The following is a 27,772-nucleotide window of genomic DNA, read 5'->3' on the forward strand; positions in this document are numbered from 1 at the left end:
ATTGGTGACAGCGCTTGGAACCATAAGGCAACAAAAAACTGTGAGAAATAAATTAGGCTCTGCCTGTGAATCACTCTTTGCTTCTCTTCTTCCTTCCATCCCATCATTTCATATATCACTCTCCACTTGCTGTCTATCTGAGAACAAGGCACAACTTGCTATTGCAATAAACTATAATCTAATTATCCACACCTAACAACTCTTGCACTTAATCTATAATAAAATGACAGAAAAATGTTATAGCACTGCCTTTAGTAGCCTCACACAGCTCCTACTGTTTCCTCCTCATGTCCTTACCAGGCATGTCTGGACAATGTTATATCATGAGAGTAATAATTTTAAAAAATCCATATACATAAAACAAACACATGCACGCACACACAGTGACATTTTAGACCTTCTTCAGAATACTGTACTATGGGCATCACTGTGCTGATCCAGAATCCTTACATTATTATTTATTACTAGAGCTACAATAATAAAGCAATGAGGAGGGGGAAGTAATAAATATGAAATAATGTCATTATGATGCTTCCATTTGTTTCACTATCCACTCTGTGCAGGGGCAAAGCTTATTACATTTTTAAACTGTAGAGATACAATCATTTTACTGCTGTAAAATCCAAATTTTGTCTTATTTAAAATATAAATCTAATATAATCTGCTTCTTAATGTATGTTCTTTAAAATACAGCGTGTGTTTTTTCAAAATATTATAATAATGCATAATTATGTGGACATGCATATTAGATCGTTTTTTAGTGAAATATAAGCCCTCCAGAAAGGCAGGAAAAGCCCGGAAACTTACTTTAAAACTAAATATGTTCCCTAAAACGGTGGACAGAGCTACAGACCCATGACAGCCTTAACCAGTGAGCTAGCAGCTATGACCAGCACTACATGTGCAGTTAATAAAAGGACAGGTAATGTTTGTCGCGCTGTTGCACACACAGCACGCTCATTTGTTTCAGTTTGTCAGTTGCCACAAGACAACTTACCAACGTGTACGTAATAAGCCAATACTCCTGTGTGCTATAGACTATAGTGTACGCTGTACACCTACTTACTGGTTTTGTCGCATCAGTCTGTATGGAAGAAATATAGTAAGTCTGTGTCTCTGAGTTAATTTGTGTTTCTCCTACAGCTCCGGACTGCAAAAAATGCGCGTGCTCTCTGTGAGCTCGTTCCCGGCTCGTAACCAGCGCGTTCTGCCGTCAAGAGCGATCATTGGTTAAATGTGATCATAAGATAAGATAAGATAAGATAACCTTTATTAGTCCCACACGTGGGAAATTTGTTTTGTCACAGCAGGAAGTGGACAGTGCAAAAGTTATGAGGCAAAAATTATAATACAATAAGAATAAATACAGTACACAACTGTACAGAATAGAATAAAATAAAATACTATATACAGTAGAATAAAATAAAATAAATATACAATAAGATAAAAATAGAATACAAATACAAATACTATACTATCATGTGACTGATGCAAGCCAGATCCTTTTATTCAGTAAAACTGTGATTAATAGTATACATTATTGTTGAGGGGCACAGACAAGACTCCGCACGCCCACACAAAAAATATTTTTTTTTTTTTGAAAAGTTGCCTCAACAAAAGGGCACTTTGGGCACCCATCAGGAAAGGGGGGGTGCTCAAGCCCCTCCAGCCCCCCCCCCCCCCCCCCTGCACGTGCCTGGTGCAGGTAGATAATGCCTTGACCGCCTTCATTCACAATGTCCAAACGTCCAGCAGTGAGATCCCGCCTGCACACAATGTACCCTTTATTCCTGCACATCGTTCATGCTTTGATATGGACAGACTGTCAAATACTCCAGCCATCGAGGCAGCTCTGCAGCAGGGGGGCGACCATAAACGGCACTACTGTTTCTGGTTTGGCTGGTTCAAGTAATACAAACAGACACATCAAATGTAGTTTAGCACATGGTGTCTCTTGCTTTCTAAAGATGCAGTTTCTGTATTTTCCAGTTGGAAATAAATGGATATTTATAATAAACGTATTTTATAGTGAAAAAGAACTGAGAGGAAAAACGTGAGATTCGTTTTGAAATATTTCCAATGCGTCATTGTTATTTGAGCAGTCAGTTTATCTGTACATGATCTGATTATTTCATACTGAGAATATTTCTTTACAGCAAGTGAACGAAAATGATGTCATGCTATTCTGAGGTTGTAATGAGCACTGCACGGTTAACATTAATTCGCAGTAGTGGACTAAGCTGGAGTGTCTTAATGCGTGCTCTGTAAGGAAATCACACAATGTTCTAACATCTGTGAGAGAAATATTTCCCGTCTAAGTGACTTTTTCAGTCTCAGCTGACTGTAGCTTTCCTATACCTTTGAAAAGTACTTTTGCATAATGGCCATTGACTAACAATAGGCTGTGAGCTCAGTTTCATGATCGTTAATATGCAAATTTACATGACTATGGATCAATGTCCATGAGCAGTCATTCACAGAAAGCCGGGAAATGGCTGCAATTACAGCATTGTGGTGGAAGATGTACAAATCCCCCTCACTGGTTCAGAGATGGGTTTTTACTTTTTACATCGATGGCTTTCTTTACTCCGGTGGTCCTCTCTGTCCAGGATGTGTACATTCTCATCACTGAAAGGGTGGTCAGTGGACTTTAGGTGTAAATAGACTGTGGAGCCTTGACCTGATGAGGAACTTGTTTGGGTTCCTTGATGTACACTGCTCAAAAACATGACAGGAACACTTTTTATTCATAGTATAGTGACAAGTCAATATAACTTCTTGGACATTGATCTGATAATTTAAGTAGCAGAGGGGTTGTTCATCAGTTTCAGCTGCTTTGGTGTTAATGAAATTACCTATTGGTAATTTCATTAACACCAATAGAAGTTTAACACCAATAGAAGCCAGGTTTCACAATGAACACACCCGAAACTCTGGCTGATTGGGACCCACGCCCAGTTTCCCACCTTGGCTCAGGCGATTAGAGGATCATCAGGGGGTCCTTTTGTCCCTCTGTGGGGGGTCACTCCCACTAGGTTTATATCTGGGACTCTCCACCATTTGACCTTAGAACTGAAGAAGCTTCTCGGATGAGAGGTGAAATGTCTTCAAGCAACTTAAAGAAGTCCAGACGCTTTTCTTTGCAAGCTCCTTTGACTACGATGACCTGGATGACTGAGAACCTTCACAGACACCAATAGAAGTGCAACAATGAGACAACCCCCAAAACAGGAATGGTTTTACAGGTGGAGGTCACTTGTATTTTGACTGCCGTTAGGTATTAAGATGAAATGCACCAGCGTGTGCAGTGGTTCCTGTTGGTGCACAACAATGCCATGAAAATGACATCCGTCGTGATCTGTCTTTTTTTTGTTGTTGTTTGACTTACCCCTGGTTTGGAAGATTTGAAGGCAATCAGAATAGCTTGCTGTAACTGTAGCTTTTGTGCATTTGAGTGATTGCATTTCTGTGTGTGCAAGGCGATAGGAATTTTTTTTAAACTAACAGTAACCATTCATCCAATGAAAGGCTTTCTATTAAAACAATTTATTAATGCTTTGTTCCAGACAATAATACTTCAACTTATAATCACCTTGTTCGTTTTTGCACAATAGTTAGTGTTCTCTGAGCAGAGATGTCCAAATCTCCTCTTATAAGGACTTTGCAAAAGTTTTGAGCCACCTCTCATTTCTTTACATTGTGCTCCCAATAAGTGAAAAATTAGTCTTTTTGGAAAATTGCTGCTATTTCACTAATTTTCAGTCCAGTCCTTGTACCTGAACATTTTCAGAAGAATGTTTTTCTCTGTTTATTTAACCACTTCGCATTGACCTATGAAACATTCAAGCACTAAAAATGCATCTAACTCAATGGATGTAGCAGTGTTGTCTACATATAACAAGTAAGCAGAAATACACCATTTGGTCCCATTTCTTTTGGTTTAATCTACAAAAATATGAGAATGGAGCAAAAAGCAGCCAACATCCAAAGAAGAGCTTTGAATTTCATTCAATAGGAATGGAAAACTATTCCCAAAGACTGCATAAAGAAATTATTAGAAAACTTGCCTAAGAAAAGGTGTTCATACCAAATACTGACTTTCCAGGGTTTTTTTTTTTTTTTTTGCCCTATAAACACTATTTCCATGTACTCTTCTACATGTTTGAATAAAGTGCTGCACCTATTTCCCATTTCCCTAGCAAGATATATAGAAAAATGAAGGGGTGGTTCAAAGCTTTTACACAGTAGTGTAATTCATTTAAAAAAAATGGCAGCCTTAATTAAGTGTAAATGTCATTATTAGCATCTTCAGCCTTGCTAACATTGATGACAGGAATCATTCTGTGTGTAATATGTAAGCACGAATATAACAAACAGTAGCGCTTGTTTTTTTTCCCCCTTCATTCATATTACACAAATACTTCATATACATTCTTTATATACATACAGTACATGTACAACAGGCTCCTTCTTTAATGCAGAGTTGAACACAGAGCATTTCACTTAGCAGCAGCTTCAGCTGCTGCAGGCTACTTCAGTTTAACAAAATATTGTTGGGATACATGATAAAAACTGTAAATCTACAGAACACAGAAGATAAATAAAGTCTGCTATTAAAAGGGAATGTACAGCTGAGTTCTCTCCAGTGTTTTCAGACATGCTTTAAAAAGTTTTTGAAACATAGCAGCAGAGGAGGAAGCGATCCCACATCTGACAAGAAAACTAAAACAGGAGATGAAAACCAAGTGACGTCCGCCAGAGCTGAAAAATGAAGCCAATGTACAAATGCCAATAACTGCAGTTCCTCTCATGGCCGCTTGGGGCTAGCTCCAAAAGGAAATCAATCCCCATAGTCTCCCCATGCAAAGATGCCCAACAACCACATATTTACAGCCTGGTACAATTAATGTTTTGGCTTCATTGAATAGTTTCTTTCCCTCCATAACAACTGAACGGGGGGGGGGGGGGGGGGGGGGGGGGGGGGGGGGGGCTTTTGGGCTCAAAGTAGGGGATTTGTTGCTTTGCTTTTAAAGGAATTATCTAAGAATACTGTAATTTCCTGTTTGGTACAAACCATCCAACACATCTCTTCTTTAGTTTTGGAGACTGAAATTATGGCTTTCTGCAGACTTATTTTTCCAACCAGAAGAATCCACGTTTTACATACAGTCTGTGTCTCCACCAATCTATACAACAGAATTGGTATGTAAAATATACCAATGAGCAAAAATGTGTTTTCACATTTCCCAGTTTTCTGTTTTCCACTACTGCTCACCTCACAGGACCAGTGAGGTGAGCAGTAGCCTATCCAGGAGAAGCCTGTCCAGGAGAAGCCTGTCCAGGAGCAACCCCCATACTTCTGTGTTCATAACCCCAAACATAAGAGTAACCAAATAACTGATGATTTCTACAGTAAATGGAGACATACGTTTTGTTATCATTCGGTGAAAGTAGTGTTCTCAGCCTGGTCACCACTATAAAGACTGTTGAGCTCTGCTGCTGGTAAGGGGTGGTTGGAACAGGATTTATTTCTTCAAAGGCGGGTCCAGTACAAAATGTGAGTTAATGTTAGCTATGATGGAGCCAGGGGGGAGCTGGAAAGGAAACCTGTGAGGGAGGGCCTTTGAGCAGTCTTTCAGCAGTGTGTGCCTGGTGAGCAACTTCCACAGGGTGTGGTATCCAGTCCTCTTAACAACATCCATGGCTAACTGCAGTTAGAACACAGCAGATAGCAGCACAGGAGACGATTACTTCCAATCCTCAGTCTTATGACCAACCTTTGCACACACCATTTAGCAACTGCTAACATCATTTCCTCTATTTCACTTTTTCAATTCTCCTTAAACAGTCAAAACTCTAAATTCACCAAGGTTTTTATAGGGACTTTTATTTTTGCATCCGTTGGTCAACCAGAGTGGGTGCAGCAGTGAGACTGTCCTGGGAGTATTTAACCTAAGGGAGAGGAGTGTCTCACTGCCTGCCTAACAATGTTTTTACATTGCTAGGGAGTGACTGTTTACTCCGATGTGGAGAATAAGTGTGTATCCTCCTGACTCATCTCCTTGAGATATACTTATTTCTAAATGTGTAATGTTTGCTGTCATCTTATCTCTGTTCTCATCAGATACAGTGGTCAGTTGTCTTCTTTATTTAATGTTTTTGATCTAATGTTGTTTGAATTTGGCCTTTTCTGAGTCTTTATTTCACCTGGAGCACATTTTTGTTACTTCACCATATCTCCTGGACTTAACATCTTACATACATATCACAGCATTTACCACCTTCAGCTTAATTCTGAGCAGTATGTCTGTGAGCAGTGAGCACCGGTTGGTCTCGTGACTTCTCCCAAGAAGTTTGTTCATATACGTTTCATTTGGCTTTTTGTTAGTTACATCATTACTAAATACCAAAGTTGGTTGAGTTTAGTTCCAGTCCTGATTCATGCTGTCCTATCAGCACCTGTGGCACTGCAGTGAGTCCATCTCGCCAGTGTCCATACCATCCTCTCTTTCTTCTGCAGCACTGCTCCACTCCTCCTCCATCACTTCATCCTCCACTTGTTTGGGAATTGAAGAGGAGAGGAGGGAAATGGAAACTGCATCTTCACATCTGGTGAGAGTCTGTCCCGCTTCATCCACCTTAAAGTCTACAGTGGCTCCTGGTTCAGCTCCCATCTCCACACCAACACCCCGATTTCCCTCCATCTCCACACCTGTCTTTGCTTCACTGATCACAAGCTGTAGTGCTCCGTCCATCTCTGACTTACCATGCAAACCCAAATCTGCCTCCATCTCCTTCCCCGTCATTGTCTCTTGAGTTAAACCCAGCCCATCTCCATCCCTCAGTCCAAGCTCTTGCTGTCCATGCAGACCTGCCTCTCCCTCCAAGCCCTGTCCTTTCACACCCCACAGCCCCACTGTTTCAACAGGTGGCCCTGGTTGTTCATTGACCCCCGTCTCTGGACAATGTCCCGTCTGTGGCAGCTGGTCTCTAGTCAGTGCTGCAGCTTCTTTGGCTTGTCTAATGCAGTTGATCCACTGTTGTTTGTTGAAGGCGTCACTAGCCTGAAAGCAGTGGCTCTGCAGTTGGCCTCCAGTACGGTATGAAACCCGGAAGAAGTTCTTTGCTGTGTGGAGGAGAAAATGAGGAAGAAGAAACAGGAAACAGAGGTGGTGAACATAAGCTGGAATTTGATAAAAATCCTATAATAAACAGAATAAACTGATATGTAAACATTGTTGCCAAATTATTATCAGAAATAAAAACAAAAACAAACAAATGACCAATAAAGGTGTATATTTACTAAAGCAAAAGTGAGCTGTGCACAAGTTTTATAGCACAGCACAAAGTCTCTTAGTTTTCCTTGATATACCATTTCACTAGATCACAACCTGAACATTATGGTTTGATGGTACGTCAATACATCTATCATTTTTATTGTCACTACTAAGTTCAGAACCCTAACAATAACTTTAAACCTAAAAAATGGATTTAACCCTTAAAACAGCCCTTTAAAGGCAGGCGAAAAGATAACGCAGGTCATAAAATCCAACATAATACAAACTTTAATCACTCTGATTTTATACACCCACTGATTATCACATGGACAGCTCTACCAGCATGTTTTAATATAATTTAATGCATTTTTCTGTCTCTGGAGTCATTTGACAAATGACACACCTCTTATCAAAATTGTAACTTCACGATTGTTTTCATGTGGCACATTCAGGGACACCCATAAAGTGTAGCTACCTTCCCAGAATGGGCAGTTTAAAAAATCCTGGAATCACTCATGTAAATTTTGTGCTACAACAGGTTCCTCTGGTTTCAGTCACAGACACTAGACATTCAATCTTTTGGCTACACGGACGTCCACTGCGTTCAGGACAAGATCATTGAGGTCCAACATTAAATACTAGCTTACAATCAGCATACTAGTTCATGTGGTGAGTGCAGAATATGACACATTTAGTTTCTACCACGCAGAACTACAAAAACACTTTTGTAACCTTAACTTTGGTCACAAAGACATCCTCAGCATGCAGCACACCTGACACTGATTTAAATAGCTGTGTCCAGTACTGACTTCGTTCATTGTTGCTGAAGGCCCCTCTGATGGATCCGCCCACTCTTATCTCGCCATCTGATAGGTCTTCCAGGTCCAGCTGACGAATGGGGATTGGCTGGCGGCAGAGCTGATAGCCGACTGGCTGGTCGTTTGACGACATGGATCTGGTGATGACCAGGACGTCCTGGAAAAGGAACACGTGGAGCTTCTAGAAAGAGAGAATCAGACAGAGTACAGGTTTTAATTTCTTCCTCTAGAGATACCAATAAAATATATGGATGATATTTATGAGTGATTTTGGTCATAAAATGGTAATGTTATGAAAGTATTAGAAGCATTTCTGTGTAGCATTAAAATCAACCAAATTAAGGAATCACCTTTAAAAAGCTCACGTATGTCATGAAAACTCATATAATGCATATCACTGATTTCAAGAGTGAGTTGAAAATAAACATGTTTTATTGATTGGATTTAATCAGTGTTGTTGTAAATATTTTAGCCATGGCAACAATCCTCTCTATGACATCATAAATACCCAAGACTAAAAAACCCATGTGAAACTATGTTACGCCCCTCTGAACCCCCTGCTGTATACCTTGCAGTGGGACTACAATAGGCTTCAGGCATTTCTTCATCAACACCTCATCAGGTGCAATTAAACAGCAGAGCAGCCTGAAGCCTGAGCTTCCCATTCATAAGGATTACTTTTACATACAACGATTTAAATATCTAAAACTTTGAGGTCCATTTTGACCTTTGGATATATTAAAGAATGGATAAATGGGGAAGGGAGGACGATAAAGTTGTAGAATTGTACTGACGAGTCCTCTGTTGTTCTTCAGCTCTCCATGGCAACTGAGGGTCTTGGAGCGGTCGATGAGTTCGTCCCTTTGTCCGTCCTCTGTGTACACCAGACGATCCTTGTAATATTGACACTCCGACTCTCCTGTCTGCCTGTTGATGTCCGCTACCACGCTTTGAACCATCAGCATCTGTGGGACAGACACACAAACACACTGTTATCTCATCTGACATTTGTGGTCAGCTGAGTTGATGGATGGTTGGACAGTCATGGACTTCTACAGCTCTCAATCTTCTGCCCACACTGAAGAGGCAGCCAGGATTTTCTCTGTCTGCATCTTTGTCTATTGCCTTACTGTCCCTCGACTGTCTTTGGGATGAAGGTGCGTCTTGAGACATGTCTGCACTAAGCAAGTTTATGTAACAGTCATGAGTATTAGTCTTTTTAAAGGCTTTATCTGGTGACCCAAACTGATGAAGTATTGCAATCTTAGTTTTCCTCACCGCTTCGTCCAGGTGCTGTCGATCTGGGTGGTCGTTGGCTGTGTGCTTGAGGATCTCTCTGAGCAGCAGTGGGTATTTCACCAGCCGGCTGCGGGGGATGTCCAGGAAGTTCCATAGGTCCAGCTTCCTGCTAAAAGGTGACTGGAGACAACGCTGCAAGAAGTCCTGGACTCGCCGATCTTGCTTCTTCTGGTCCAACAAAGCCTTGGCTTTGACCTGGTTACTGCAGTACGGCGTGTAGGCAGAGAGGCAGGGCAGCTAGAGCGATACAAAGACAAACACTCTGATAAATACTTGGTGAAGAGCTAATATCTGGATTCTGCTGTCTGTTGATTAGAAAAACGCTCACCCAGTCAGTTAAAATATGTCCTACATGATCTGTGGACCCGTCAGGTTTTCTGGCATCTCGGAGGCGACTCAGCAAATCTGAGGTAAGACAGAAAAGTTAAAATTTATAAAAAGAGACGTCAGAGTGAGAATAATGGATGCTTTAAGGGCATCAAGTAATACAGAGAAAGGAAAACTCCACAAAATGAAATTTACACCTAAACTCTAATATTTTATACAATAGAAGTGCAAATATGTGTCATGGTTCTGGGTCATTTTGACACAGCTCTTTGAGTTATGTTTTGGTTTGTATTAAGGGTTATATTCTTTCAGTCTGTCTCAAGTCCGCGTCTTTGTAAATTATTTCTTTTTTCCTATTTTATTTTGATAGTCCCCATCCTATGTCAGTGTATTCACTTTTACTTCCCCCTGTCTCGTTAGCCTTAATTTCTCCCAGCTGTGCCTTTCTCCTGTTTTCCATTTCCTGATTACTCCACTGTGTATTTAAGCCCTGTAAGCTGTTTGTTTTGTCTCAAGCGCCTGATACATGTCAGTCCTTAGTTTCGCCGTTCAGAGTTTTGGTGACTTTAATTTATTAAGAGTTTTTTCTAGCAATAAAGTTGCGTTTTGAGTTCCAGTCCCATCTTTGAGAGTCCTGCATTTTGGGTCCTTTTTACTGCCTGCCTGCACACAGCCTAACATGATAATATGTAAGTGTATATAAAAATGTATAAAAATATCGACCAAAAAAAAAAAAAAAAAGAAAAAAAAAAAGAACTAATTGTTTTACTTTAACTGCCATGACTCCTCCACCTGAATGCTAATGAGGCTCGGTTTAATTTTAGTTAAGAAAGCAATGAATTATCAAACATCCATTACAGATTGTTTTTATACAAAGAGCATTAAGGTTGTTACATATGTCATTCATCTGTATGTCTACATAAAGATCATGCAAATGACTAAAGATTCCTGTGAAAAGATGCTGTAAATGGTGGTAATTAAAATATTTTCCTACCTTCATGCAGAGGTATAAGTGATTCCAGAGTACCAAAGATCTGGTTCAGTTCTTGCTCGGTCATGATGGATAGCTTGAGCATTGGGTCGTGGTAGGCCTACAGCACACGCATAAAGAAACACAGGTGACTATACTGACACTGAAGGCAAGTTCTTCATTGAAATATAAATAAACAAGTTACTTCACCTTCTTGGCCAACTTCAGATCCTCCACCAAATCCTGCTCGCCCTGAGCCAGCTCAAATATAGCCTGCAAAGGAAGAACAATTACTTTGAGAACTCAATGCTACAGATTGACGTTAGTGTTAGTTTGGTTCAGTGGCTGAAAAATGAACATGCAGTATCTGGAGTGGCCACTTGAGGCTGACTTACAAAGTGAGTCAGCCCCATTGACTCCCATGTTAAAATGCCCAATTTTACAGCAGAAACAAACATGTTTACAGTGTGGTATATAAACAGCTTTAGAATCTATGGATATTTCCCCCTTTATAACGGCTCTATGGTGAAGTTAGGTATGAGGCCCTTTAACTGGACTGGACTCATTTCTGGTGTTGGTGCCTGTACAGCTGGTCCACGACGCTGTGCTTCATTTTGATGGGGGACGTTCTCTTTTTTTCTTTTTCTACTTTTATCACTAATTAGCAGCTCTCTGTGTCAGGGGGTGATTAAATGTGGAGTCCAAAAACAAATGGGTGGCAACATTGGCTACTTCCATTTTTTTTATACATACAGTCTATGATTCAGGCCAAAAAGTTAATTCATCATTGTTGTTTGGCAGTGTTTCAAATTTCGTTGTACATGTACAGTGACAAAAAGGAGCTATTCTATTCTACTGATCATTCTTGAGACTATATTCTAGTATTTAAATTAGAATAATGAATTGAAATAAGAAATAAACTGCTAAAAATTCACTGATTTTCACCTCTTGTCGTTTTATCTCTTTGGGGCTCAGAGGTTGTGCCGCTCCCAGTCGGACGTCAAATGTCTCGCTCCACAGCTTGCTGTCCCGACGCTTGGAGGCCGGAGCAGCTGCGGTTGAAACCCTCGGGGCAGTCATGGAGGACGAAGGGTTTGAGAGTGTCGCTGAGATAACACGTGTCTTTGTCGAGGAGGAAGGAGGAGGAGGAGCAGCTCTCTCTGCCTCATTACGAAGACTGATGGTACGCTGCAGAAACAGAAGATGGTTTAAATATATATTAGAACTTATTTCTGTTTGTTAAATTGTACTATTCTGTAGCCTAAAACTTTTGTTGCCATCCCTGATTCTGGAAGTAAAAACTCATCAATCATCAATTTTCCCCATAAATGATATTATTAAATAATATAACTTGACTATAAAACTGTTTTTTGAATTATGACCTCCCTCCACTCCCTCAGCATAGGTGCCAGTATACTGTAATGTCACCTGCTATTGAAGTCAAGCTGAGTGTTTTGGGTGTTGCCATTTTTGTGTTTTGAAATCGGACAGGATCTGGCTGCACATTCATAAGGCGGCGATATCTTCAGAGATTTCTGTGTAACCAGTCGTCTTTTTGCCATTAGAAAGAATGTCGTTTTAAGGCACTTCCACACTCACTTCACTGCTATTTTCTACTCTAAACTGTAGGATTCATAGCTGCCCCTGCACGAGATCTCTGATCTAATTTCATCAAACCTAATACTTAAAATGGGAAGCAGGATAAGAGCCACTCTCATTTCCCATCTTAAATAACCTACTACTAAAAAAACTGAAGACATGTGATTGTTGGTTTACCTGCAGTGTCTGGCCAATCCTCTTCAGCGGCGTTGTCTTGACGGGGGGCAGCAGGCTGGCCAGAGATGCTACCCGGGATACAGGCTTACTGCGCTTGGTGCTGGGCTCCTGGAAGGGGTGAACAGAGCCACATGGTTACATTATCTCACAAAATCAACACACCTGGGATACAAACGACCCAAAGGGTTAACAAGGACACCAATTAATCAACCAAACATCAATACCAGCAGACATTTTTCTTGTTTTATATCAGCCAGTCAGAGGTTTCTGTGTGTGCAAATGTTCTAGTTGATTGTGGGAAAGCCGACTCTGGTTTGTTGACATATTATACAATAGCATGACTCAAAAGTCTTTCCCTCAGTACCAGACTTTATCACACACGCAGTCATGTTTTACTAACTTATGTCACGCACACACTAAACAGGACGGTTGTTACGGTCACTGTGTGAGACTGGATGATCATGGAGACAAGAGGCTGTTGTGGTTTCATGTAAAGCTTAAATTTAACATGGATTTTGCTTTAGCCAATTATTTTTATAACACTGAAATCCCTACAAATTCATGTATTACGTGTAGCAGCTGATCTCAAAGCGAATGTGGACATCCATGTTAGTTCTATATTATTGAGATTACATGTAGATTGTTGTTTGTAAATAAAAAAAAATAAAAACAATTTTTAGTGCAGTGACACTTTGGAGTCAATGGAATAAGTTTTCAAACATATCTTTAAATAAATTTTCATCAAAGAATGACACTAATAGTGCCTGTCATTGATTACTTTGTCTGAATCAATGAATATACAGCTTGCAAAGACGAAGAATATATGTATTTATTATTCAATTACTTGGTGTTGATAAACAGCCGTTTTTGCTATCTCGTTATATGCAGTGACATAATGAAGATAAAAAGAGTAAAATTATCATTTCATAATGATAAATGAACAAACATGTATGTATTTTCATATGTGAGCAAAGTTAAAAGCGCTGCAGGACTAGGGCTGTTGATATAACGATATATCGGATGACGATATAAAAACGTCTGTTTCATTTTACGCTATTGTTTGTTTCGTGGTGTCGCAAAATAAACGTTTACGGCAATATTTTTTCATCGTTTTGATGGTCACTGTAGTGGCTATATTAATTTCTTAAAGTTCTCTCTTTCTCTTATATTTAATATAACCACACTATAGACGGACAAGCGCCTGTTTTTATGCGTTGTCTTTAGCAACAACAACGTAAACCTTTCACAATAAAGCTCAAGATCCTGTTGAGACTTTTCAAAATAAACCGCATCATGTGAAAGAGTATGCAAAATATTTACGGATAAGAAGCAAAAAAGAGCCGTCAGGTGCTAAAAAATAAACCTTAGATTCAAACGTTAAGTTACAAATTATGTCTAAAAATATATAGTTTCATGCATCGGTTAAAACACTCAACTCCAGGTACATGACTCTCAGCTGGAAACACTTCACGCAAATCGAGCCGCCGGAGATTCACAGAATTTACAGAAAATGTTAAATTTTTGTGATTTATATCGTTATCGGACGATATCAGGATATGAGATTTTGGTCATATCGCACAGCCCTATGCAGGACTACCAAAAACCGCATAACCATCCCTTTATTAGGTTATTGGCTCAGATTTCTGGGGAAGTTCCCATGATTCACTGACCTTTTCTCCTCTACCTTCCTCTTTTGACTCCTTGTGTTTAAATGTTATCATTATCTTTTTCCCCTTTATCCATCTCTTCCCTTTCTCTTCAAAACCCAACTCAACGTCTTTCGAGGTGGTAAAAAATGTAATTAGAATGATTTAAAATAAAATATGATGGGCTGCTTTTCTTGTCATGATGCCTCCAAATATCAACACCACGGGGAGTGAAATTATTTAAAATTCAACTGCATTTGTTCTTTTTCTTGGCTGAAAAAGTACTCCTACAGGTACTTAAATGCATTGGAAAACTGCTGGAGAGGGCTAGATGCTGACAAAAAAACACCAATCCAAATCAGCAATGCAATATCTGTGATACAGGGACACAAAACAAACAACAACCATGTCGAGTCCTTCAATTGTTGGAGAGTTTTTAAGTCTCATTCATCGCAAACAGTGTTTTATATGTTCAGAATAAACTTTACGGTCAAAATGTTTTTGCTCAATTTTAAGTTTTGATGAACATAATGGTTATTTAATGTTTATATTTACTGCAAATTAACTGGAAAAAGACATCTTTATGGCTGCATTTTGTTACAACAAACTACTGAAGGTTGAGTGTAAAGCAGAATCAGCATCACAGCTCGTTTAATAACAATGCACACAGTTAATAATAATAAGCAAAGGTGTCTACATAGGGATGTCACCCCAGCATTCATACTTTATGCTTAATGTTTTAAGTGTGGAAAATATCAGATTTAAGGTATTTCAACATGTTAAATCTCCCAAAAATATTTTTCTATGGCACATGCATTGAGATGCAACCGCTCCATTTTCAGTTTTTATCAGAAGCAGCAGCTTGACCCAAGCTGGATCTCGAAAATAAGATTTAATATGTTGCAAGTGGTAGCTGATTGTTTAATTAAAAATTCATTTAAGCCTAAAAAGGCTTGTTAAAGACTAGGTACTTTTTCACTTGGTTATTTGTAGTCGTAGTAGTGAGTGTGATGGATCTGAGGCTGTAAACAGACAGACTCAAAGCCCTGATTAGGACGGCATCTTGTAAACAATAGGGACACCTGGTGTGCACCTGGAGTTTCTGCAGTGGAAAGGGTACATCTCTTAGTGTGAAACTGCCTCTGGGTTATCTGCACTGAATGGAGACTTACAGTAAATCAGCGTGTTTGTGTGTCTGTGTGTGTGCAGCTCTGCCCGGCAGCTCACTGTCAGCTGACCTACTGGAACACAGGAACCATCAGCTCTCACAGTCAGGAACCAGCTGCCTAAAAATAAATCAACCTCTGAGATAATTTTCTTTTTTCCTTCACCTTTCGATTTAAGTTCACCCCCCAAATCTGGAAATAGAATTTCCACAGTTTTCAACAACTTCTCAAAAAATGATGAGTCAGTGATGAGTCTCTAAAATACTCATGAATCACATGGAAATAAAGTCAGTGTCATTTCCTGGTGAAAGTTATGAGCTTAGATGCATTGCAGCTGTTTCGTGTGGTTTTTTTTGGTTTGTTTGTTTTGTTACAGATTTCAGGTTCAGTTTGGATCATAAACTATCTGCTTATTTGCTTCATGCTCAAGAACTTTCCATTGGACAAACTGTAATGGGTTTTCTGTGGATGATGGTGCTTCAGCTGATTCGAACTGACAGCAATCAATTCAACACAGCTCGTCAGCAGCTGGCTGGTTATTTAATTACAGCAAGTTCACAGCAGGTTGACTCTGGTCTGCAGTTTGAGGCAACGTTTGTTCAGTCGTTTGATATAAAGTTCATTGTAAATTAAACAACTGAACAAACGTTGCAGTTCAGGGATTCAAACTGCATTTTTATAGGTCTTTAGTGATACCTAGGCATGACCCCAGACTTTCAGGAAATGAAAATTACTATAAAGAACATTTTTGAGGTGTGTTCATCATAGTTTCACTTCTCGTTTCTTGTTCAGTCTTTTTAGTTTAAAGTAAATGACATTAAATGTAACTAGTGCTGGTTTTGATATTAGTTTGTTGAATTAGACCATATTACATCAGATTAGATCACATTTGATTGATTCACATCAGTCGTGTAATAGAGTAAAGTAGGCCCAATCAGATTACATCATATAAAACCAGAATACAAGTTACTAGATCAGATCAGATTCTGTATATTTCTAATTAATCACTGTACAGATAAGTACATATGTGAATATAAACAAAGTGATAAATACATCATATTTAACATATACTGTGTTGATAAGAAAACTGATGTCACCGATTGGTTGGGGGGGGGGCACTATATGTGAGCATGTCTGGTAATAAATTAGACTGGTTAGTATGAAAGTGAAGGTGTTTCAAAAACACAGACACCTGGTAACTACTGCAAAGTAACACATGAATAAAACACTGTGTTAATGCAATCAACTCCACATCAAGCCCTATTATTTTATCATTATTGTACCATCAGATATTCAATGCACTCAAATAAGCAACAGCTCAAACAAGGTTAAAGCGCCCAGTTCATTGACTTCGGTTAGAAGAGATGAGGCCTAACAGCGAGCTATGGTAACTTAATACCATTAGAAAAACATAAATGGTCTAGTTTAAAAAATTAACCCCCTGTGTAGTGCATGAAGGTGGAAATGACGTACAATGTCTTTTATGCTGGGCTTATTTTCTTTGTTTATTTCTGCTGTAACGTTGGGACTCTAATATGACAGTCTATGGGGATTGACTCAGTTTGAAGTCAGCCTCAAGTGGCCAATAGAGGAACTTCAGTTTTGTCACCAGCTTCATTGCCAAGATTTTTTTCATTTGTGAAAATTACAAATGTTAAATGCTACCAAATCAAGAAAAAATGAATACATTTGACTGATGAAAACACACACAAACAAAAGAATCCAATTTATCTCACAAAATTAACACAACTGAATCCAACCAGGCTGAACAGAAGAGTAAATGTTTCATCTTACCTTAACCTCTTTTCCCATGCTGCTGTTTGCCACTGAGCATCCAGAGTTAAACCGCTGTACCAGCAGGCTGAAGGGTCCCTGCCCCGCCACCATACTGCTCACCCCAAAGCCAAGCACACAATCTGAACTATTCCCAGTACCAAGAGAGCGTCCATAAATATTTTCAGACTGGTAGAAAACGCAGAGAGGAAGGGAGTATGAAAGTCTAATGTCCAGAGAGAGACTGAAAACAGCAGAGGGTCCAGAGTGACACTAAAGAGAGTTTGGTACTGTTTTCTAGTATAGACACAAAGTCCAGGAACAATTCAGCTCGCTGTTCTAGCACTGAAGCGATGACTGATACAAGCTGGTAAACCAGAAAGAAAGTGCTATCAGTGGAGTTCCAAGCACAATTCTGGTGTTGGCACAGGTACAGAAAGAGGATAGTCCCCTTAAAACCCCTGGTAATGGTAGCCGTTCAACTAAAAGCTTAATAGCTGTAATGTAGCTTCAAAGAGTTGACGTAACAGCTCTAAAAAGGCCTGGTGCCACAAGAGTACTGCCAGAGGCAAAATATCCAGTCAGACTCGGTGCTGGCAGTGTTCATAAAGACAAGTTGGCTTTGACCAGAGCTTTTAAACACACCGCTCCGGGAGGGCTTGAGGTTGAGAGCCGAACCATCAGACCCCAAACAAAAGAGTTCAAAAAGAGGCTGGATTTAGTTCTGTTCCCAGAAAATCATACAGGAAAAGTTTAGTCTGCAGTTTAGACCGTGTAGAGCTCTGAATCGTGTAATCCTCTCAGCGGTAGCTGTTCACTCGTCCGCCTTCGCACTCTCTCAGCAGCTAATGCTCTCTCTCTCTCTCTCTGTCACTGGCTCACTTATTCAGTGGCGCTCTCACCCAGTCACTTAAAACTTCCTTCCTTTCTTTATTCTGTACTTTTTCATTTCTCTGCCTGTCCCTTTCCAGTATATATATATATATATAAAAAAAAAAAAAAAACACCCAGCACGCCCCTGCGGGCGGTTTATCCTTCAAGCTCGGGTCCTCTACCAGAGGCCTGGGAGCTTGAGGGTCCTGCGCAGTATCTTAGCTGTTCCCAGGACTGCGCTCTTCTGGACAGAGATCTCCGATGTTATTCCCGGGATCTGCTGGAGCCACTCGCCTAGCTTGGGAGTCACCGCACCTAGTGCTCCGATTACCACGGGGACCACCGTTACCTTCACCCTCCACATCCTCTCGAGCTCTTCTCTGAGCCCTTGGTATTTCTCCAGCTTCTCGTGTTCCTTCTTCCTGATATTGCTGTCATTCGGAACCGCTACATCGATCACTACGGCCGTCTTCTTCTGTTTGTCTACCACCACTATGTCCGGTTGGTTAGCCACCACCATTTTGTCTGTCTGTATCTGGAAGTCCCACAGGATCTTAGCTCGGTCATTCTCCACCACCATATATATATATATATATATATATATATATATATATATATCTCATAGAGCTCTACTGTGGCCTAGAAATTAAAACAAATTAATAAGCCACATTTGTACACAGTTATTTAAAGAAAAACCCAAACTAATACCCCATTTCCTCCTAAAAAATTAAACTCTAGATATTCGGATATTGAACCAATTGTCTCAGTGCCACAGACACATTGTGTCAAAAGAGCTGGTAGAAGATTTAAAATATGAAAAGATAATATGAATCCTACAGATAAGACATTTTGTAAATGCACTTAAGGAAATGTATATTGTTTTTCTTGTGTGTATTTAAAATGTGTCATTCCCTGAAAATGTTTTATGCCAGAAAAAGTAAATCTACCTTTAATGTGAAAGAAATGATAATGTAAATTGTATAAGGTTAATATGTATATTATTACTCACATTATCTTTACTCAGTTTATTATTATGTATTTCGATAATCTGGACAAACGTAAATTATGAAATCCCTGACTGGAACTGCTAGTGGTTGTGGGAAGTCCTCATCAGTCAATGCCAGTCCGAAGTATAATTAATAAACAGAGGCCTGCAGCCAAAGCTGTGTCCTGGTTTTAAATTCAATGAGTCAATGTGTTTATTCAGCCCCACTGTGGGGACAAAGAAACACTTTTTTTATTTGTTAAAGCAAGATTTTAAGTTTTTTTTTTTATTTACTGAATTTTATTTTAAATCAGTAACTCAAATCAATTTGTCCTTCCAACCTTTTTAAATGTGGAGATTTCGCTTTTGCTTTTTCCTTGTTTTTCATCATAAGTCACGGTCAGATCCAGCCTTCCACTAGTTTCTATCCAGTCGGTTTAATGAGTCATACGGGTTCACAGTAAGGTTTTAGTTGTTCCAGAGTCCAAACAGAGGGGACAGGTGAGGCCCGTCCATCCATTCACCACAAGATTACTGTGTTTTACAAATAATATAATTTGCTTTGCCATATTGAAACCACATAATGAGTAATGAGAAGACTTTCAGGGACATCCATCCATCTTTTCTTCTGTCACGTATCCATGTCCAGTCTAAGCACAGACACCCAGACCTTCTCCCGAGCCATCTACTCCAGCTCTTTCAGATGGGTACTGAGCAGAGACATAATCTCTCCAGAGTGTCCTGTGTGGACATGCCTAAAACAACTCACTGAGGATTTATCCTGAAAGAATCCATCTGATTCTCAAACCACCATATCTGGCTCTTTTTAATGTGGAGGAGTAGCAGCTCTACTCTGAGCCCCTCCTAAAACAAAGAGCTACCTCCTCCTGTCTCTAAGGCTGAACTCTGTTCAGAGGAAGCTTATTCTTTCTGACGCTTGTGTCTGTGACATTATTCTTTTAGTCTCTACCTACATCTCATCACCATACCATACATGCGGATAGGAATATAGTAAATCATCCAGTAAATCAACAGCTTAACCTTCACAATCAGCTCTTTCGTCACTACAACAGATCAGTGCAGTGTCTTCATCACTGCAGATGAAGACACTGCACTGGGGTCAACACATCGGTCCATCTCCTCCTCTACTCCACTCTCACTTTTATGAAAAAGTTTCTTTTAATTGTACTGCTTCACTTGATGTTACAGAGAGGATCTTCATCAAGCTTTTCCAGTGCTTAACAAAGAGCTGGGACATCCATCGTTTACTAAAGCATGTTAATGAGCTATATATGTTTATACATCAGCTTGGCTGATCTGATTTGGGTACATTAGGACCCTTGTTATAATCACGGACCACGGTACATCGAAGTTCCAAGAAAAGTAGCTTTAAATAAACACAGACGTCCCGTCTCAGCTGAAAGCAACAAGACATCAGAAAAAGATTGCATCATTCACAGAAGTGTTTTCATTGTTTCCTTTAAAAGCTATGACCGGTATCAGAGTCAGAGCATCAGCGTTGGCCTCCAACACCTCACAGTCTGCTAACAGAAGCTGCTCCCTGTGACTAAGCTCTATTGTCTGTTATTGGGAGGCTTCGTTCGTAGACGCCTAGGGAGGAACTCAAATCAGCCTCGTTCGATCTGTACTGTGACACAGCGATTGCGTCTTTAAACCTTACAGGGATGTGGTGAAGCATTTACAGATGGGAACACTCTTTTTGAATGGTAAAGATTTGAAAACATCGATCAATTATTAACATCTCCTAAAACTAATAAAAAAACATGAAGAATACAGTAAATGGTACTCCACATATGTGCATATTTCAATCAACGTGCACATTTGGACAAGGAAACATTACAATCTTGTGCAACTTTCTTTCCTGTTTCTGCAGTAGAACCCCATCAGATTTAACCCTCAAGCCTCCAAGATAAGTGACAGACTGGGGAATTTTAACAGTCCTGGTTCTGTTTATCACAAACCTTACAATGTAGTGATTTAAAGTAGGAAATATAATGTTAAAAAAACCCCAGATTTCCACAGATTTTTCCATTGTCCAGTTCCTGAAACCTATTACCTGAAAAGTGGCTGTACAAGAATTTAAGTGGTGAAGCACGTATATCTAAACCAGTGTTTCCCAACCTTTTGGAGCCACGGCACATATTTCACATTAGAAAAATCACACGGCACACCACCAAACAAAAATGTCACAAAAAGCAAATTGATAATTTTCCCCTGTGCACATGGCATAGTGGAGTTTGGCTCAGTTTGTCCCTAGTATACCTTTGTTGCTTGCTTCTGACCACTACCCATGCACTACTAGCACTACTCATGCTAGGGCCTTCATCTGGGTCAGAATGTTCTCCAGGACCCTACTTTTTCTTTTCAAACATTTATCTATTGCTATTACGCACTGCGTCGTCTCACAGCATGACTATTATGTATTTGTTTTCTTTGTCTTCTTCTGTTTTACTGGCAGTTGGCAACCCATTTAATTAGAGAAGGTAATTGTACTGCCCACTGGTGGAAGAGAATGCTACTCACATCTTTAATCCACGGTTACTAAACCACATCAGTAACTGCTCAATAGTGAATGCCTGTTTTAATTAACAAGTAAAAACAAACAAACATCCAATGCCAAACAGAAACTTCCACAGTAAATGTATTATAATTATAAATGACAGCATCACCCCTTTAACAACTAATTTACATCTAGAGCAGCATTTTTCACAAATAAAATAAAATTAATGGCTATAGCAAATAATTCCAGTTGAATGTTTTAGGTTTGAACAAAGATATTCAATGTCTCTGAGAGGGAAAATCTGATTAGTCATGGTTAAATTTTTATTTATCATTATTATTATTATTAATATTATTATTGTTAATCAAAATATAGTGCCACATTAATTATTAATAAAGGAATAAATCTTTACTTTAATGTCTGTTTACATCGATTACACTTCAGTGCTTTTAATCCTGTTTGGGGTTTTTAAAAAATTTTTTTTTACTTTTTGTGAATTTTTCACAGCACTTACCTTTTGTATTAAAAAAAAGGTCTGCATATTGTTTTTATTTTATTTTGTAATTATGTAGTCAGAAGTAGTCACATTTTATTAAATCTTAAAAGTTTTAAATGCATTTGTGAGTATGTGGGCTGTGCCAATCAATTCAGGTAAAAATATTTGAAAACTGTCCTAAAATAAATAGATGTTATAAAGTTATTAATCTGCAGTAAATGTTTCCTAAACAGATGAACTGATAAAATATAATAATTCCCAGTGAATGAATCTTTACTGATCTCCACTCTGAAAACAGACAGTTGCTCAGGAGGGTTAAATTATTGATGTAAAGCACGTTTCCCGGTGGTCCTTACACGTGTCTTTTAAATCAGATAAAGTGGTCTCTGGGTCCTGGAGTTTGAGTAAGAAAACAATACAAGTGTGTGTGATTCACTGAGCGACAGCACAGAAACAATAGAGTGTAATTCATTCCAGCTTCAGTATCTGCCAGCGCCGGTTTGAACAAAGTAAGACTGATGGTGTGTTTGGGTCTGTTTGTCCCCCTGGAGCCGCTGGAGTGTGCTGAACAGGCTGGACATCCTGTGTTAGACCGAGCAGAGGAGGAAACGCCCAGGAAGGAACAGGCTCCTGGCAGAAGGCTAAAAATACAGGAGGAGGGGCCCAACATAAGGGCCGGGGGCCGTTAATTTGTCTTCTCCTCTCTAAATGAATTTAGTTTTTAGGTTACCTATCAGCCCCCCAGCAAACCTGAATTGGACAGAGGGGATGCTCTAAGAGGAACATTTTTCTTTTCAGAGTTTATACGTGCAATCAAATTTCTGATGAGAAAAATATCTGTTAAAAGCAGGAAAATACTTTTAATTTCTGTTTTTCTGTGATCTCTGGAATAAACACTGTATCACCATATCATCTCTAACTCGTTGTGGCAGAAAGCCTGAGGTTTCGTCCTATTAAAAGGGAGTTTTTCCTTCCCACTGTCGCCAAGTGCGTGCTCAACGGTGGTCATTTGATTGTTTGAGTTTTCTCTATATAATTGTTGGGTCTCTAACTTACAATCTTAAGGGCCTTGAGGTGACTGCTGTTGTGATTTGGTCAAATACTTTTAAGAAACTTAATTCAATATTACTTTTTTATAGATATAATTACTTTCCCACAGTGTATACTGAAGGTTTTGTGGTATAATATTTACAGATACAGATTTCCAGCTGTATTCTTTTATTCTCTTATATAGGGATGCATGTCATAGAACTCCTATAATTTTACAGAGGCATTAAACGTTCTATTTTAATTAAGTAATCAGTTTGCAAGGAGTGACCAATAAGAAGAAAGTTAGTGTAAAGAGGAGGAGCTAAACTGTCACTGTTGCAGACAGTTAATGAATTGAGCCCAAATAAGATAAATGAGGATTATTTTCAAACCGTAAACAAGCCAAGCTACTCTGGTAGAATGTGAGATTAAATGTATGAGGTACTCTTTGTCTCAGAGACTGCGGCTGATTTCAGTGACTGCCAAAAACTACTCACCAACCGGTGGCTAGTGGTTTCTGGCAGCCACTGAAATCAGCTACAAAGATGGTACTGCATCAAAAACTTTCTTGTGAATACTTCAGTTGCTAGCAGATTGCTGCTGGTATATAGTTTTCATGGAAGATGCTGATGTTTTTCTACAAACACGAGCAACTCCAGGCCAAGTGGCAGTGAAACTCAAAAAAGGTCATCTCTGCAGTCAACATATTTCAAAAGGCACAGCTTATACTTTGAATGCAAACATTCCCAGTTTCTGGTCTGTGTCACACTTGTCACAGTTTCACTACAGATAGTCTTGTTTTAATTAAGGTTCAACCCTTAAGGAAGAACAATGTCTCCGTTTTTGATTGTGCACAAGTGCATGACGGCATAAAAGCAAAGAAATCAGTTTAACATCAGAGAAAAATCTGACAATTGTAGGAAAATATGGACATTTTTTTTATCTGATTCTGTGGATAAAACCATTAAAATGCCTTGTGTTAAGTTTTCTGTCCTGAAGTTAGAAACTGAAATCATTTGGCATTTTAAATCAAATGACGAAAGTTAGGTCTCTCATGTACAGGCCATGCAACAGCTTCCTGATTAGAAGGTCACATGTACCGCCTCCTTTGTGTTCTGCATAAGAGGATAATGGAGACAAATACAGCCGAACACTTCCTGAGTGGTAGGACATCATCATTTTGTTAGCTTAAGGTTTTTTTTTTTAGGTTTTTTAGGTCATATTTTAAATGTGTGAAAACGCTGCCCACACAATGAGGAAGGCAGAGCTTTTCACAAACACATCATTATTATTTAAACAAGAGTAGAGTTTGACACACGCTTGAAGAGGAGCTGAACTCACATTGATTTCCAGACTGCAGAGACTGAGGGAGTCGGCATCTCTGTTGGCCTGTTTCCTCTTCTTCTGCAAAACACAAACAGAATAAAAAACATCAGCGAGAGAGAGCAGGTGTTGATTTTAAGAAGTACGCTTCAAATTTGTTTATATTTTTATTAAATCAGATTACATTCAGAAATGTGAAAGTCGAGTTTTTGTGATGGATCCCAACCGCAACTTTTTAGCTCACTGTTCTGGTTGCAGCTTGCAATCATTTGTGACTTATTTTTCAATAAATTACTATAAATTAAAATATTTTAATACAAAAAAAGCAAGCAGGAAAAAAAAATCTGTTCAGTTTAATTGTTCAAATTGTTTTTGTCTTATTTCGATCAATCTGGAGAGGAGATTTTAGCATTTTTCATCATTAAATAGTGTCTGAAGAACTTCTCTGGCTAACCTCTAACTCAACACAGAGTCGAATAGTAACCTGTAAGTATCCTGAGAGGAAAAACTTACAGCAAATGAGCAAGAATAATAATAATAAGAAATTTCTCTGCTCAAGTCCGCTCAGATATCAACATTTCAGTAAGTTGTTACCCATCAGATAAACTCTGAGTTTAATTTACCCAGATTATAATGAATGAAAATAACATGCAAAAACATTTCAACCCTTAACAAAATATTGTGTTATATCTTTTTTCCGCATTTGTACAGGTTAAGGCTCAGTCATGGGGGGGTCACCAGACAAGAGGAGGGAACTGTGCTCTAATTTCAAAGCTAAGCAGTTTAAGTGGTGTTAAGAGGTGAACAATATAACAAGAAGTCCCTTGTTTCCTTTCCTTTGAGAGTAGTTTAGTCTGAATGAGATTTAAATGGAATAGATGCTTTTTCTATTAAACAATGGACACAATCTTAACTCAAATCTCTGTGGATCCTGATTGGGAGTTCCTGCTTCTGTTGGAGAAAGGAGAGCATGTCCAGTAAATCCATAGATTTTCCAGGTGATGGAAAAATGATTCCAGATGGAGTTAGACTCCTTAAAAAGTGGGACAGGAAGCCTTAATGTGTGTCATGAAAGAGGCCTACAAAGATGGACGTGGTCTACCAATGGCTTGTAAGGTCCAGTAACATCTCGAGATAAGCACTTTTGACCTCTTAGGCTACGTCACACTGCAGGCGAAAGCGCATAAAATCCGACTTTTTTGACCCTAAACGACCCATATCCGATCATGGTACGACAGTGTGAACAGCACAGATCTGATCTGGGTCACTTTCGTATGTGGTACTGAATCCAACACATATCTGATGTTTTAGAAAGTGACTGCTGTTTGAACGGTCATGTCGCATTAAATCCATCTTTTACGTCACTGACACAAGACAGACCCCAAACAGCGCCGGAGAAGCGCCCGAGAAGACATCGCGAACGCTTCCTGGTCATCCAGTGTAGATATTAGTGAAACTGTTGGGAAGACAACGTTGGAGAAACGTGAACATTTTATTTGTACTGTATAATCTGCAGATTGTGACAGAAATCTGCAACTATCCTTTGAAGCACCGCTCCTCTAAAACAGCAACAAGGATAATTATTAGGCCATATCTAAATAACAAAATAACTTTACAACTTAAAGCAAAATTGGGAAACGTAAAGTCCAAAACAAGTCTTTATATTAAGAGCCATCAGTCAAACAATATTGTTTGGTCTGTGTCTAAACAGAGCGCGTTGTGTGTGACGTCTTCTCTTGTGCATGCGGGCCGCTTTGAGGGTTCACACTAGAGCGCGTTTCCTGTCACATTTTATTTGTAGTGTGAACAAGCAGACAAAAAAAATCGGATTTGATCAAAAAAATCAGAATTGAACATTAAGACCTGCAGTGTGAACGTGGGCTTTGACTTTGTAAATCACAAAATCCCCCACACGTGATGGGGACCTGACTGTGAACCTGACTTGTTTATAACAAAGAAAAGCACACCATGCTTGAGCATCTTGTCATATCGAATAAGAAACATAAATAGATATGTTAAACTCATCATAAAAAGCATTTAGTGATCAAGGAAGTTTAGAACCAGAATTCTTTTTGCAGCCACAACAGTGCCCCACCCGATGGTTATTCAAAAGAATGGTAATTAGAAATGCACGCACTTCTGCACGGGCTTCAATTTTTAGGCCTAAAACCTGACACCATCTTCTATATACAGTCTACTACAAGCTCCTATCAGCTGGACTAGGTGGGGGGCAGGTCCAGCTCCACCCATTCTGACAGCGAGCCCCCACTTTGTTTTTCCCAAAAGTGCTGGAAGTAGAAAGGGAACAAACCCAGTGAAATAAACATATCTCAAACTTGTACTTAATAAATATAGAAACATGCACACAAAAAACAAATCCAGAAACATGTCCCCCTTCAGGACGACGTCGGTACTGCAGGTTTTTATCAAAGCGGTTCTGATTCTTCACACTCACCCGATAGTAAACAAACAAACAGCAGCCCATCATCAGGATCAGCTCCTCAAACACACTTGTAATCAACTCTGCAGCTCCTTATCCTCCTCTTTCTTCCTCTCCTCTTCCTCCAGGTCCCTTTCTTTTAACCCCAAAGTCACATTCGCCCTCTTTTCTTTTCTCCTCTTTACATGCTGGTGCTGGACAGCACTCGAAATAATTTCTCCTTTGTTCGTCCCACCTCCTGTGAATCACCTCCTTCACAGTCACATTTTATTTCACCTCTTTTAATTCTGTTAAAGTTCTCCAGGTTCTTGATCCAAAAGCCTCTTATTCTGCACCTCCTCTTCTCTTTTCTGACCTTCTTTTGCCCGCTGCTTCTCTCCGCCTGCGTACTCCTGCTTCACCACCTCAGCCACAGTCTGAGCCTCCTCAGCCTCACCACCTTCCTGAGTGGATCTACAGACCCTCAGGAACAGGAACCCTTTACAATGTATGTGTGTGTGTGTGTGTGTGTGTGTGTGTGTGTGTGTGTGTTTGTCTGTCCCCTCGGTTCCCACAGGACAAACAGGAAATGACGGATGTTGGGGGGGAAACAAGACGTCTATAATTAGGAGCTGAAGGAGCACGGTGACAGCAGCAGGACAAACACTTACAAAGACTGATCACTTACATCTATCACACATTATTTTCACACAAAAAAATTAAAAAGTAATTATGAATTTTCTTTCTTTCTTGCCTTTTCAAATTATGTTAAAGGAAATTCTTCATTTTGCAACACAGATATTTTTTTCTTAAAGCATATAATTGAGAGTAAACGACTTAAAAAGTGTGAATCACAAAAAAAAAAAATCAAGCAGAGTGGGGCTAAAACTATTAACTGATGAACTGACAGAGAGAAATTCGCTTCCAGCTGTGCTGATCAGCAATGTTTTGCCTAATTATTAAAGGTGAAACAGCTCTAATTTCACTGGTTACACATTCTGCACAGTTCTTGTGTTTATTACAACATACATATTTTTAATGAGAATTCAGCTACAATATTACCAATAAACCCCT

At 39.3% G+C, this 27,772-nt stretch overlaps 1 protein-coding gene and 1 long non-coding RNA gene across 5 annotated transcripts in view; one reads left to right on the top strand and one right to left on the bottom strand.

Moving 5' to 3' along the window:
- Nucleotides 1-4,383: 4,383 nt before the first annotated feature.
- The window catches only part of arhgef3 (Rho guanine nucleotide exchange factor (GEF) 3), a 33,058-nt gene continuing 9,669 nt past the window's right edge, over nucleotides 4,384-27,772 (bottom strand). Inside the window, exons 1-11 of one of the 4 annotated variants that reach the window (XM_076884170.1) lie at nucleotides 26,735-27,200; nucleotides 24,298-24,357; nucleotides 12,468-12,575; nucleotides 11,637-11,879; nucleotides 10,902-10,964; nucleotides 10,716-10,812; nucleotides 9,723-9,799; nucleotides 9,374-9,631; nucleotides 8,890-9,060; nucleotides 8,087-8,276; nucleotides 4,384-7,126 (exon numbers count right to left, since the gene is read on the bottom strand). In XM_076884170.1, coding sequence (XP_076740285.1) covers nucleotides 6,453-7,126; nucleotides 8,087-8,276; nucleotides 8,890-9,060; nucleotides 9,374-9,631; nucleotides 9,723-9,799; nucleotides 10,716-10,812; nucleotides 10,902-10,964; nucleotides 11,637-11,879; nucleotides 12,468-12,575; nucleotides 24,298-24,357; nucleotides 26,735-26,767 — 1,974 coding nt within the window. In that variant the 5' untranslated portion in view covers nucleotides 26,768-27,200 and the 3' untranslated portion in view covers nucleotides 4,384-6,452. Of the gene's footprint in view, nucleotides 7,127-8,086; nucleotides 8,277-8,889; nucleotides 9,061-9,373; nucleotides 9,632-9,722; nucleotides 9,800-10,715; nucleotides 10,813-10,901; nucleotides 10,965-11,636; nucleotides 11,880-12,467; nucleotides 12,576-17,073; nucleotides 17,866-24,297; nucleotides 24,361-26,734; nucleotides 27,201-27,772 lie in introns of those variants that run through there. The other 3 variants (XM_076884169.1, XM_076884168.1, XM_004548795.4) reach the window with 3 other exon arrangements.
- Nucleotides 10,214-12,612, top strand: LOC105940873 (uncharacterized). The gene is made up of 4 exons (XR_001167519.4): nucleotides 10,214-10,410; nucleotides 10,726-10,839; nucleotides 11,667-11,874; nucleotides 12,474-12,612. It is a non-coding gene; the product is annotated as an uncharacterized LOC105940873 (long non-coding RNA).

The sequence above is a fragment of the Maylandia zebra genome, linkage group LG5 (genome assembly GCF_041146795.1).
Source record: "Maylandia zebra isolate NMK-2024a linkage group LG5, Mzebra_GT3a, whole genome shotgun sequence".
Lineage (NCBI taxonomy): Eukaryota > Metazoa > Chordata > Actinopteri > Cichliformes > Cichlidae > Maylandia > Maylandia zebra.